The sequence below is a fragment of the Rhineura floridana genome, chromosome 5, assembly GCF_030035675.1.
Source record: "Rhineura floridana isolate rRhiFlo1 chromosome 5, rRhiFlo1.hap2, whole genome shotgun sequence".
In the NCBI taxonomy this organism is placed as follows: Eukaryota; Metazoa; Chordata; class Lepidosauria; order Squamata; family Rhineuridae; genus Rhineura; species Rhineura floridana.
In genome coordinates, this window is record NC_084484.1 from 25,659,419 (window position 1) to 25,673,506 (window position 14,088).

A 14,088-nucleotide genomic window follows, 5' to 3' on the forward strand; every position below is an offset into this window, starting at 1 on the left:
ATTTTGTTCTTGCTATGGAAGCCACTTTGAGGTCACCTGGTGATGAGAAGCGGCATACAAATATACTAAATAAATAAATAAATATGTGCTGTGTGAAGAAGTGCTTCCCTTCGTCTGTCCTCCTGAATCTTCCAACATTCGGCTTCATTGAATGGCCCCAAGTCCGATGGACCCTATTGCTTTACAATGAGAAAAATGAAGATAACTAGCACTGACACATGTTAATGTAGACCTTTTTACCTGTTGAACTACTTGCAATGTATCAAGAGAACATCTGCATTTTTAAAACCAAGTTGATCAAACAAGATTATAACTGCTTTTGATTTTGTATACAAATTAGTCTGTTCTTCTCACCCACCATTACGTGTGCTCCGGTAAAATCACAGTGAATCCCCATGGACCAAAATGAATGGGAGGTTTTTCTAGCACTGAACAGTTAGCACTCAGGATTGAACACTCAAGTAGAGGATCTCTGAAGATAGCAAAAAAGAAAAAAGGGGAGGAGAAGACAAGAACAACAGTGTTTTCAGAGAAAAGGCAAGTAGGAAGTGACATGATAGAAGTGTATAAAATTATGCATAACATGGAGGAAGTGCATGAAGAAGAGTATTTCTCCCTCTCTAACAGTGGAACTTGTAGACATCCAATGAAGCTGAATGTTGGAAGATTTAGGACAAACAAAAGAAAGTACTCCTTCACACAGCACATAGTTAAACTATGGAATTCACTCCCACAAGAGGCAGTGATGGCCCACAACTTGGATGGCTTTAAAAAAGGATGAGACAAATTCATGGAGGATAAGACTAGCCATGATGGCTATGCTCTACCTTCACCATCAAAAATTGTATGCTTTCAAATACCAGTTGCCAGAAACTTCAGGAAGGGTGAGTGTTCTCTCCATTGGCCTGATCCAATAGGTTCTTCATATGTTCAGTAGTTATTTTTATTAGGTGCCTACTGTGTAATTTTGACTATGAGGTTCTAATGTAGTTCTCCTTTTTTATTGTAAAGGATTGTTTTACAAGTATATATTTAACAATAATCAAAGAAAAGAAGACTTTATATGCAATGGTTCTAGGGAATCACAAACAGGGTAGTAGTCACAGAATTCAGGCTGCAGTCCTATACATACTTAAGTCCATTAAATTCAATGGGGCTTACTTCCAAGTCCACTCTACAAGATTGCACTGTTAGCATCCTCCAACTCTTGGGTTTCATTTAAAATAAAAAAGGCAAAAATATGATGGAAAGCAGGTGCAAAATGTCTGCTTGAGGACTCGAAAGTCAAGAGAAATGGCTGAATAAGATATTCCATGGCTGCAGGGTCAGGCTTCAGGGCCCTTGCCCCTTCCAGGGGTAGCGAAGCAAAATAATTATCTTAAATTTCTCAATTTGTATCATTTATGTAGTTCACAGAATTCTGTTTACCTTGACATAATTTATCTATGTGTGCAGCATACAAAGCCCCAACCATAATAATTTCAACTTATTTAAAAAAGAGCAGCTTTCATAGCAGAGCCTCCAGTCTAGCCTACTAAAGTATTTACCTATGTTCTTTTTAACGGCTGAAGGAGCTGGCTTGTTCCCTTTTATTTCTAAAAGACTTAGAAATTTAAACTTCACTCTCACTCTCCTAATATTTATCATAAAGTAGACAACAGAAGGTCAAAATGAATGTTTTGAAACTTCTGCTGGTGCTCAATGTATCTTCACAGTATATTTCTTCTTCCAGAGAACCCGCTGCTAGCTTCATTCTCAGCAGTTGAGCTTCCTCCAGAGAACAAGGAAGTTTGGAATTTTAACCTTCATATTTGTATTGTTTGTTATTTATTATTTATTTATTATTTGATTTATATCCCACCCTTCCTCCCAGCAGGAGCCCAGGGCAGCAAACAAAAGCACTAAAAACACTTTAAAACATCATAAAAACAGACTTTAAAATACATTAAAACAAAACATCTTTAAAAACATGTTTTTAAAAGCTTCCAAGACAACTAAAAAAAAAAAAGGTTAAAAACATATTGCTTTTTAAAAAAGATTTAAAAACATATTAAAAAACAATTCCAACACAGATGCAGACTGGGAAAAGGTCTCCACTTAAAAGGCTGTTGAAAGAGGAAAGTCTTCAATAGGCACCGAAAAGAAAACAGAGATGGTGCCTATCTAATATTTAAGGGTAGAGAGTTCCACAGGGTAGGTGCTGCCACATTAAAGGTCCATTTCCTATGTTGTGTGGAACAGACCTCCTGATAAGATGGTATCTGCAGGATGCCCTCATTTGCACAGCGCAGTGATTGACTGGGTATATAAGGGATAAGACGGTCTTTCAGATATCCTGGTCCCAAGCTGTAGAGGGCTTTGTACACCAAAACTAGAACTTGAACTTGGCCCTGTAGCAAATGGTCAGCCAGTGCTATTCTTTCAGCAGTGGGGTGACATGTTGGGAATACCCTGCCTCACTGAGCAGTCTCGCTGCTGCATTTTGCACCAGCTGCAGCTTCCCGACCAACTTCAAGGGCAGCCCCACATAGAGCTCATTACAGTAGTCAAGCCTAGAGGTTACCAGTGCGTGGACAACAGCGGTCAGGCTATCCCTGTCCAGAAATGGCCGCAGCTGTCTTACCAGCCAAAGCTGGAAAAAGGCACTCCTAGCCACGGAGGTCACCTAGGCCTCCAGCAACAAAGATGGATCCAGGCGCACACCCAGACTACAGAACTGCTATTTCAGAGGGGGTACAACCCATCCAAAGCAGGCAACTGACCAATTATCTGAACTCGGGAACCACCAGCCCACAGTGCCTCCATCTTGCTAGGATTCAGACTCAGTTTATTGGCCCTCATCCAGCCCACCACCGAGTCCAGGCACCGCCAGGGCTTGCATGGCCACTCCCGATTCAGATGTTATGGAGAAATAGAGCTGGGTATCACCAGCGTACTGCTGACACCTCGCCCCAAATCTCCTGATGACCAGGAGTACAGGATGGTACCCTGTGGCACCCCACAGCACAGCTGCCAGGGGGCCGAAAAACAATCACCCAATGCTATTCTCTGAAAATGACCCTGGAGATAGGATCGGAACCACTCTAAAACAGTGGCTCCAATACCCATCTCACCAAGTTGGCTCAGAAGGAGATCATGGTCAATGGTATCAAAAGCCACTGAGAGATCAAGTAAGAGTAACAGGGTTGCACTCCCCCTGTCCTTCTCCCAATAAAGGTCATCCATCAGGGCGACCAAGGCCAATTCAGTCCCATAACGAGGCCTGAACCCAGACTGGAATGGGTCAAGATAATAGTTTCATCCAAGAGGACTTGCAATTGCTGCGCCACAACCTTCTCAATCACCTTCCCTAAGAAGGGGGTATTTGCGACTGGCTGGTAATTGTCACAGACCAATGGGTCCAGGGTGGGCTTTCTCAGGAGTGGTTGGATCACCGCTTCTTTCGGGATGGCTGGAACTACTCCCTCCCGCAAAGATACGTTGACCACACCCTGGATCCACTCGATCAAACCCCCTCAGCAAGCTCTAATAAGCCAAGAAGGGCAATGGTCGAGAGGACACTTTGCTGGCCACATCATCGCAAGCACCTTGTCTACGTCATCAGGCCGTATCAACTGAAAACGTTCCCAAGAAGTTGCAGCAGATGTTGCACTGGACACCTCATTGGGGCATCAAGACTGCTATGGAGGCAAGCAATTTTACCCTCAAAGTGCCTTGCAAACAATTCACAGTGGGCCTCTGAAGAGTCTAAAACTCCATTTCCTGTAGCTGATGTCAACAGAACCCTGACAGTACGGAAAACCTCCACCGGATGATGATGATGATGATTAATTACATTTGTATACCACCCCATAGCTGAAGCTCTGTGGGTGGTTTACAAACTATTTAAAATATTAAAAACAAATATACAAATATACAAATTTAAAAACACTTTAAAAAAAAAAAACCATTTAAAAACACATGCTAAAATGCCTGGGAGAAGTGGAAAGTCTTGACCCGGCTGAATTGAGGATGCAATGGAGGCAGAGAAGTGGGCCTTCTTTGCTGCCCTCACTGCCACACTGTAGGCATGGTTATGTTTTACTCATGCCCAATCAGCCTTACAGCATGTCTTTCGCCACTCACTCTCTAGCCGTCGTCCAGCCTGTTTCATTGCCCTTAGCTCATTAGTGTGCCAGGATGCAAACTGGGCTTCACAATGCCAGAGAGGGCGCTTGGTGACAACTGTGTCAATAGCCTGACGGGCCTCGCTGTTCCACAGCGTGACAAGAACTTCAACAGGGTCACCTGCTCTATCTACTGGGAACTCCCCCAGGGCATTCAGGAATCCAATGGATTCCATTAGTCTCCAGGGGCAGGCCATCTTAATCTGTCCATCACTTCTGCAGGGAAGGATCCGAGCTGTAGGTCTAAACTTCACCAGGAAGTGGTCTGACCATGACAATGGGGTGACATCCACCCCCCTATCTCCAGACCACCCCTTCCTCCAAACCAACAAAACAAAGTCGAGGGAGTGCCCTGCCCTATGCGTTTGGCCAGTGACAACTTGAGACAGACCCATGGTCGTCATGGAGGCCATGAAGTCCCAAGCTGGGACACTAGAGGCAGCCCCAACATGGACATTGAAATCACCCAGGACTATCATTCTGGGGTCCTCCAATACCATAGCCGAGATGGCCTCCACTAGCTCAGTCAGAGAAGCTGCAGGGTGGATAGTACACCAGCAGTAACCCTAGTTTATTGTCTCCTTGGCCCGACACCAGGTGCAGGCCCTCCCAGCCAGCCGCAAGACAGAGTGGTTTCCTGGTGACAGAGATGGAAGTTCTGTAGACCACAGCAACTCCTCCCCCCCATCCCTGCAGCCTGTGCTGATGCTGCAGCGAGTATCCAGGTGGGCAAAGCTGGGTCAGATAAACTCCTCCCAACTCACCCACCCAGATCTCAGTAATGCACACCCAATCGGCACCTTTATCCACAATCAAATCATGGATGAGAGTGGTCTTATTGTGTACCAATCGGGTGTTAAACAACACACACAGGCCAGTGGGCATAGCAGATGAACAATGAAGAATCCATCCATGAGAGGAGTGGCAGCAAGGATCAAGGCATAGACAGCCTTGCTAGAATCATAAGGCACAGCAGTTTTTATATTTCTATGCTGTAATTTTTGGTTTTGAGTAAGAACATAGGATCAGCTCTCCTGGATTAGGCCAAGAGCCCATCTAGTTCAGCATTCAATTTCCCAGAGCAGCTAGGCCAGATGCCCATAAAAAGTTCACAAGCTGGCACAGAGGTTTGCTTGTTTACCTCACAGCCACTGGTACTGTAGTGGTCTACTGCCTTTGAACATGGAGGCTCCATTTAGCTAATAAAAGGTCACTGATCTCTCTTTCATGGATGTGTCCAACTCCCCTTTAAAGCTATCTAAGCCACTGGCCATCACTATATCTTTTGGCAGCTAATTCCATATTCCCCCCCCCATAAAGAACAGTGTGAAGAAATAATTTTTTTGTCAGCCCGGAGCTTTCTGCCAGTCAATTGAATTGGGTGACTTTGAGTTTTACTGTTACAAAAGAGGAAGAATTTCTGTCTCCAAGTACAAAAGTTCTGTACTGCAAATGAAAACAACCAGAGAAAACGCAGCAATGCCATTTATTGGAAACTCTCCAGATGATACATGAGTAAGTCAGTAAGTCCAACGTAGGGTGAAACTTTCTCTGCCTCTAAATTTTTTTAAAAAAAATTGCAATGTGTGTCTTAACAACGTGATCACTGCAGTACACAGTTCAACAGTTCTCTCAGACTGTATGCACAAGATTGCCTCAAATAAAACTGCAAAAGAGAGAGAGCTGTTTTCCCCCCTCCATCCGGTAAAATGCAATGTTAGTACAATTTCACCAGATTCCATGCGTCTATACATTTGGTAAGAGGCAACCATAGCAAGAAAATAATACTAGGTACAATCTATTAGAAATCTGTCTTGCACTACTGAACTACCTACACTGTCACCCATTCATTTTGTTCATTCCTGTTGGACTAAGCATATGGCAATCACTCCCATCAATATTATCATCTAACAAGGAGAGAAAAGCCAGAGATTGCAGAAATAGATCAGCAAACCAACTTTGTTGTGCCTCAGTTTTGCTTGTTACTTGCATAATGCATATTACAAACATTGGCACCTTCCCCACCTCACCCTACACATAACAGTAAGACACTTGGCTGAGTTTGGCACTTGGCTTATTATCAAAAGTAACGAATTCCCATTGGAATTCAAGCATGTTCCAAAATGCAAATTTCCTGTGTATGATTAACTATTTTCATAGCTTCCTCCGATCAAATATTGACTTCAGTGTCTGGTCTACATGACAGAAGTGACTTCCAAAAACAACAGATCTTCAGAACTGCACAGCAGAAGCTAGTAAAAGAATAGAAGCTGCACGAAAAGCATCAAACTGTGTCTATTGGTTTTGAATTTTACTTTTTTAAAAAAGCAAACAAACAAATGGTGTTACTACAGAGATGTTTTAACCTGAAATGTACTAACCGCTAGATTTGGACAACTTCCCTGCAGAGTGAACACTGTTAAAGCCTACATGCTTGTCTGAGGCAAGTATATCTTTGATGCATTATAATATTTCACATAAAGAATCCTGAAGTTTTATTCAGTGCCCATGTCCCAATAAAGTAAAAAAGCTGGACGGGTCATTGGCCCTTTACACAGAGAGGGTGGGGAATCTTACAAGGTTTCTTTGGCTCCTTGAAACCATGTAATTACCATATATTAAACCGCAAGAAGTAGCATTCAAATGGAAGATTATCTTATGTGCTACTACAGACTAGCAAAACCCTGTGTAATTTATCTGTTGGTGTGTATCATGTCAGAGAACAGGTAAGAGACGATGAAACCTTTGAATGTTTCCCCACATAAATTAATTCACGCATATACAGAGCTCGCTACCCCTAGAACTTTTTCCTTAACATGCTAGTTCTGTACATGAAGCGAGGATTTTATGCAGAGAATATTCACGCATTTCATCTTCTACCTGCTGTTCGTTATGGCACAGACCCAGCAACAGATACATCCTGCATACCAAGGGTCTGTTTCAGCTCCTAATTTCACACCACAGTGCAGGGGGGCAAAGGAGAAAGAGATAAGAGCAGCTTCTAATACTTGCTTTTCCTGACCCCTTGAAGCAGAGCTGGGGAAAAATAAGGCATCATCACTTTTCTACATGCAGTGGAAGCAACCTGGCACCGTTTAGCTCTTCTCAGCAGCAGAGCCACAAAATGACAGCCAGTCAGAATTATTGTTGCACGTAAGTCAGTACAATTAATTACAGCATGTCACAGGGATTTTCCCCACAAAAATGTTGAGAAACAAAAACCCTACACAAAAACATGAGAAATCCCCAACTAAAACAGGAAACATGCTCTTCTTTGGAGGGGGTAAAATTACATTCTTTTTTTTCAAGTATTAATCAACGTATAGAAAGACACAACATGTTTCTTTCACTACATGTCAAAAGAACATATTGTGGTTGACACTGAAGTTACCAACGGTCTGAAAGGGTGGGCTTTCATCCCTTTTCCTTCACATCAATTTGCTAGATTCAATTTTTTTTTTGCATTGCCACTTATGTACACACATTATTAAAAACATTTAACCTGGGATTTGCATATCAAGATTTCAAAGGCCTCTCTGCTGCTAAAAGAATCCCAGTACCCGTTTGAGATTATGCATGTTCATCTTCTATGTTCGTCTCTTTATTGTTCGGAACCGTGTTGCCTGCAGCACTTTACTTATGGCTTATTTTAAAATTTTGCTTATGTTACAGTTTGCTTCCTTTAGCAGCTGTTCACAGTCAGGCAGCACTTCTTTGGGCAAGTATTGACAGATCTTCTCAATAGTCTTTCTGTAGAGTGCCTTCTCTTGTTCCAGTGACTGGATTAAGCTCTTCATTTTGTTCTCCCTTGCCAAGACATCTTCCAGGTTTGATTCCACATTCTGGATTTTTGCATGAGCTGCCTAATCAGAAAGTAGAAAGAGGGCAATTTTTTTAATGAGGGCATCATGAGAGCAACAATACATAATATCTACCTGTGTAAAGTATTTGCACATATATTGTATAAACTGCATGCCTTGCCCTTCAGGCTCACGACAGGTAAAATGTTTCTTCATTGCAAGTTGCTCAACATTGTTCTTGTGATACAAGCACCACTTACTTCCAATTTACTGAAAAGAACCAGGTATACAAAGCTATTTTACTGAGGAGCTGGGACTTTAACTTCATGTCATAGTCTTCCATGATTTTTTCATCAGTTATTCCAAAACCATGTGCTGGACTAAAGCAGCATGCCATCAGAAACAGATATTGAAGTTCCTGAGAGCCCACTGCACTCAGCTGACTGGTTGTTAGTAAGTGCTTTGTGAAACTCCTCATGTGCAGTCTGAAGTAATTCAGTCCAGGAAAAGCTCTGCCACTTGATTCTATAAACTGCCTGCCTGCCTAACTGACTGGAAGCAATACTATATAGGCCTTTCTAATGCCCAACATTTTCTGGATTCTGCTCACTGGGTGAGATCCAGTGTTAGTCATACTCTGAGTAAGCCTACTGATTTCAATGAGTCTACTCAAGAGTATGACTTAGTTGGCTATTGCCTAATGTGTTTTCCTACCCAACTTTAATGATCTTGACAACCAAACTAAACATTAAACGTAAGACATGGGTCTCTGGAAAACATATAAAGACAGGAGGGAAAGGGCTGCAATTTGAAGGGTAAACACGTTGGTGGGAATAGCTCTCTCTTCCTCTCCCAGAATTCCCAGCCACAAAACATAAAAGACTGGGAGCATCCTCTGAGGCTATGATGCAGGAATACATGGAAGCATTAGATGCCCTCTCCTGATGTTTCTCCCTTGCCTTATTTTAGATGTTCAGTACAGACCTAGATTCAGATCATCTACTAAACATCTAGAGAATCATAGAGTATGAAGGGACTTCTGAAGTCATCTAGTCCAACACCATGTTCAATACAGGATCTGCAATGCCAGATGCAATTACAGAATCCATTACATCTAGCATGGTCCTTGGTAGTTTACCTGTAGTTTCTCCAAGAGGTCCATATTCTGCCTCTTCAGCTGATTGTTTGCCCTTTCAAGTTTCTCTAGAGCTTCACCATCATCACATGGATTAGAGTTTTCTTGCAGTTCATCCTGCAGAACATGGTACTCCACCTCGTAGGCATGGAGCTGTTTGGAAATATCCATCTCAAATACCTACCAAGAGAAGACAAAACAAGTTTCCTTATGAGGGATCAAACACTGATTAATACAGGTGAACATGACCATTTCAATGCCTTGAATCTCAGATAGCAAACCACGCCCAAGAAGATGCTCAATCCAAGTGGCTACATGAGTTAAGAGGGCTTTCATCAATCTCTCCCAGCAGGGTTCACACTCAAGAGCCAAGCCTGCTCTCAGTAAGAGTGAAGCCGAAAAATGAACCCCAAAAGCTGCTGTCTTTATAAGTCAGCAGCATATGTGATCCAAACTAGAAACTATGTGACATGGGCTGATGCCAACAGAGATGTATTAATTTATATTTATTTATTATTAAATTTTTATTCCACCCTTTCTCCCAAGATGGGAGAAAAAAGGGCAGGCAATAGGATAGCTGTGAAATTTTCTTGACCTGGCTAACATGCTTACTCAAAAGAAACTACAAGTTGCAAGGAATAACTGCTTTAATACTTTTCCTTTCCATTCCCCCCCCATTTGAGGTATCTCAAAAATGGCACATAAAGTTACTACACTGGTCCACAAAGAGTATCAGGGAGTTCTTCTCAGAACAGAGTTTTTAATCTGCTCAATTCACCCAGTTACAGCCTAACTAATCAGCTTCTTAAAGATGTTTCACCACAGGTTTGTACTCCCAGGATGTGAACCAGCCACTAAGAGCTTGTGTGCATTAAGCTGTTCACAGTAAGCACCCAGCATGCTGGTTGAGGTGGAAAGTGAAAAAGCCATAGTATTGGCAGTGTGACTTATACCTTCAGGCTTACGAGCTGGTATTTCACAACTTCACGTTAAGTTAAAACAATAGTAATCTTTATAAAGTGCTTTACATAGCACCTCAGTAATCCTTACAAACACCCTGTAAGAAAGGCTAGTATTATTCCTTTTAACCCAGATTTTTTTCGGGGGGGGAGGGTGCAGAGGGAGAGTGGCTTGCCTCAAGCCCCCAGTGAATTGGTAAGAGAAGTGAGGTTGAAGCCAGGGATGTTTAATTCACAGTTCTGTCCTTTAAGTACTACGCTAGACCATCAATCAAGGGATTCATTATCAGTGCATTATACTGCTTGCAGGGGAGTGGGGGGAGAAAAGGTGACAATTACCTGTGTCATAATCTTTTCCATTTGGGGGTTTGTCATGTCTGGAAGAGTGTTTTTAAGAAACTCAACAATGCTTTCAAAAGTTTCACACATCATGATATGTTCCTCTTGGCTGCTAAGCAGACTTAGTGCTACTTTAAATATGACTTCTGTTCCCTGAAGAAAAATAATGTCTGGGGCAGAGAAAAAAATATAGATTAGATTGTCTTCCCAATATAAAATTTAGTTTCATTTACATAGTTATGTCAACAGATTTGTGAAATGGTAAGGTTCATGGAGACAAAAAAATAGACATTTGCTTCCTTTTCTTACAATATCTGTCAAAAGAACACACTGTATAACAAATGTACATCACACACACTTTTAATACTCCAAATCAAGAAAATGTTCCAAGCCTTCTCAAGTAAAATCAAAACATAATGCATGGTTTGGCTAGCAATTGTTGACCATCTTAGCTCAGGAGCAAATGAAATGCATATATGAGCCTATAAAATCCTTTTTAGAAGGAAAAGATCCCACAGGAGGATCAGCTTAGAGGAAAATAAGAATTCAAGAAAAAAAATTGTTCTAGTGCTTGTTTAGGAGTGCCTAAACCAGTCGTCAGTTACTTAAAAGAATGTTTTGTTCATTATATTATATAGCGGATAGCCTTAATCAGAATTAATATTTACAATTAAAGTTTCATTATATTGGCCTCTTAAAGATTTGCAGAAAAAAAATGCAGTGTCCTGGTAAAGTAGCCTACAGGAACATAGAAGGGACTTAAGGAAGCACGGAGAAGAATTTACGGATATCTTTACATGACTCCCAAAGGTCCAATGTTTTGTTACAGTAGCCATTTAGCCAATTTCAGCTAAAATAAGGGAGAATTCTTTTTAAAATATTGTTTCATTAATATTTTACTCTACAAAAAGTGAGCTGTTTATATAAAACTGTAAGTACTAACTGCTGGAGGGCTGTAAAGGAGTGGAACATATTTTCATATGTGGTGGAAATGTACCATGACAAATACATTTAGGGATATTGTTAAAGAATGTAAAAAAACCCCACCAAATTATTGCTAATAATGCATAAGTATTATCATTATCACTATTTGATGGCCAAAACAAAAATTTAGGACAAAAAGAATTAACTTTTTTGTTGGTAGAGGCATGCTTGAAAGTGACAAAAAGGTGGGAGTTGGATGAACCAACTTCTATAGAATGGCAGAAAGAACAGATTTGGGAAATAGCATTACAAGAAAAAATAACTACGTAGATGTGGAAAGCTAGAGATGAAACATATGATGCAGAATTTGAGAGTGTATCGTATGCTTTTAGTTACTTGTAAACAGGCAAGAGAACAGCTGGACACCACAAAAGACTCAGGGATATTTATGGAATGACATTATTTTGGAGCTAAGGCTTGATAAAAATATTTGGTAGCTGAAAAAAAAGTAAAAAGATCAAATATGTGGAAATTTACTCTTTTGGTGTGTTTTTGTTTTGTTTTAATGTTATTGTTTATGTAACTGTAAATGTGACAAATTAAAAAAAAAATTCTCCAGGGTTTCAGCTTATTGTGCTGTCATATGTGGCTATTGGGGCACAGTCCTGCCAATGAGAATGTAAAGCAATTTTTAAAAGTCTCCCCCAAACTCAAAGCCATACATTATTTCTTGTTCCACACACATTTTATATTTCCATTTGAACTCAAAGAAATGCTGCAAACTTTTCTGTCAATCTACTGTTCTCTGGCCAATCAACTTCTTCTTCTCTGGCCAATAACCTGTGTGTACCACACAGCCAATCCTAATCCAAAAGTGTAGCTATTATTATTATTATTATTATTTATACCCCGCCTTTCAGCCAAAGGCCCTCAAGGCAGCTTACAAAGAAAAATAAGCACAAGTATAAACATACATCAATGAAAGCAATACAATTTACAAAAATTAAACTAAATAACAAATAACATTAAGAAAAAAAATGTCCAGGAAAGAAACTCAGAATTGAAGACCTTGTCTTAAAAAGACATCTATCCTTTTTCCTGCAATGTTTTGCATCTCAATGTCACAATTCCTTATGGTATGGTAAAGCTATGGTAAAGAGGTCACTCCCCTTGGTCTGCCTGCTTGTCAGCCCTCCTACGAAGTTTCCTACTCCATCTGTTGTTATGAGGCCAATCTAACACAGGCACCATAGCAAATTAGGGAGGAGCCAGGGAGAAGTAGGCAGCTTCAAAAAGAGCCCCATTTGGTTGCCTTAGCCTGTATCAGAAACATACATAGGTTCTGAGCATGCTCAGAGCTTTGAGAGTAAAAGGCTGGACATGGTATGAGTCTCAGTTTTGTCTTTCTATAATAAATATGAGACTTTTTATTTTATTTGCATTTATTTTTGGGAATAGATGGGGAAACAATTGAGAGGAGAAATGCCAACCTGACTGTTTTTGGGTGCTTTGCTGCAACAGCTTGTTTTGCTTGCAGGACTGGGATGGAAATGAATTTCTAATTAGTATTTGTTAACAGAAAGAGAGTGCAACAGTGGACTGTGTGAGCCTCTTTCTATACTAAAGATTTATCTGTTTTTTTTAAACTCTTAGGCTATTTGCATTTATTTTTGTGAATGGCTGGGGGATACTATAGGAGGATTGGGACACTGTGGTCTGCGTCTTTCTACTGGATCATAGAATAATAGATAGCAGAGTTGGAAGGGACCTATAAGGCCATTAAGTCCAACCCCCTGCTCAATGCAGGAATCCAAATCAAAGTATTCCCGACAGATGGCTGTCCAGCTGCCTCTTGAATGCCTCCAGCGTCGGACAGCCCACTACCTCTCTAGGTCATTGATTCCATTGTCGTATGGCTCTAAAAGTTAGGAAGTTTTTCCTGATGTCCAGTTGAAATCTGGCTTCCTGCAACTTGAGCCCATTATTCTGTGTCCTGGACTCTGGGACGATCAAGTGCAGATAGACTGTTGGGAGGGGGGCAGCTGGTGAAGGTAAGTTGTTTTCCGATTTACCTGCATGCACACGCTCCATGTGGTTGGCAGTTGTTCTTCTGCAAAGGCTGTTGAAAAGTTGGGAGCAGGAGGCAACAGTAATTCCCCACTCTCCTAATGTCCTACCCACCTTTCTATTCTCTAAGCCCACGAGACTGCTGTCAGAAAGTTGGCAGGAGGTGGTGGACATGATTAGAATTTCACTGAAAGGTGGTGGCTTGCTGAATTAAAGACTCTTCTGTACGCTTGCTTGCTTACAAAGACTTTTTGAAAGTTAGGAGGAAGCTGCAGCAAGTACATACCCTGAAATCCACCCAGACTTCTCTTTCTGCAAGTTTGTTTGCTCACAGGTGCTTTCAGAAAGTTGGAAGGGGGAGAATATTGTTGTCATAAATCTCTGCTCTCCCATGTCCCATCACCTTTGTCTTCTGCAAGTTTGTTTGCCCATGAGATTTGGGGTGGGTAGGGAGGGAGGCTTTGTGGATGCCTTCCTCCCCTACACGTTTGTTTGCCCAGGAGAGCCACTGGAAAGTAGGGAGGAGGTGAATCAATGTTCAAATTTGAATCCTAGACCCATTTCCCTGGGAGTAAGCCCCTTTGACATACTTCTGAGTATACATGGTAAGGATTTAGGTATACGAAGGGGGACAGCTGCCCGGGGCAGCGCCTCTGCGTTGCGCCAAGTGCGACACTAAGCGCGTACTTAGCATCACA

The 14,088-nt window shown here is 41.4% G+C and overlaps 1 protein-coding gene across 10 annotated transcripts in view; it reads right to left on the bottom strand.

The window, feature by feature from the left end:
- Nucleotides 1-5,636: 5,636 nt before the first annotated feature.
- TBC1D4 (TBC1 domain family member 4) overlaps nt 5,637-14,088 on the bottom strand; it is a 130,396-nt gene continuing 121,944 nt past the window's right edge. For 9 of the 10 annotated variants that reach the window (XM_061629996.1, XM_061629995.1, XM_061630000.1 and 6 more), the window contains 3 exons: nt 10,400-10,569; nt 9,105-9,281; nt 5,637-8,029 (listed from right to left, as the gene is read on the bottom strand). In XM_061629996.1, coding sequence (XP_061485980.1) covers nt 7,811-8,029; nt 9,105-9,281; nt 10,400-10,569 — 566 coding nt within the window. In that variant the 3' untranslated portion in view covers nt 5,637-7,810. Of the gene's footprint in view, nt 8,030-9,104; nt 9,282-10,399; nt 10,570-14,088 lie in introns of those variants that run through there. The other variant, XM_061630005.1, reaches the window with a different exon arrangement.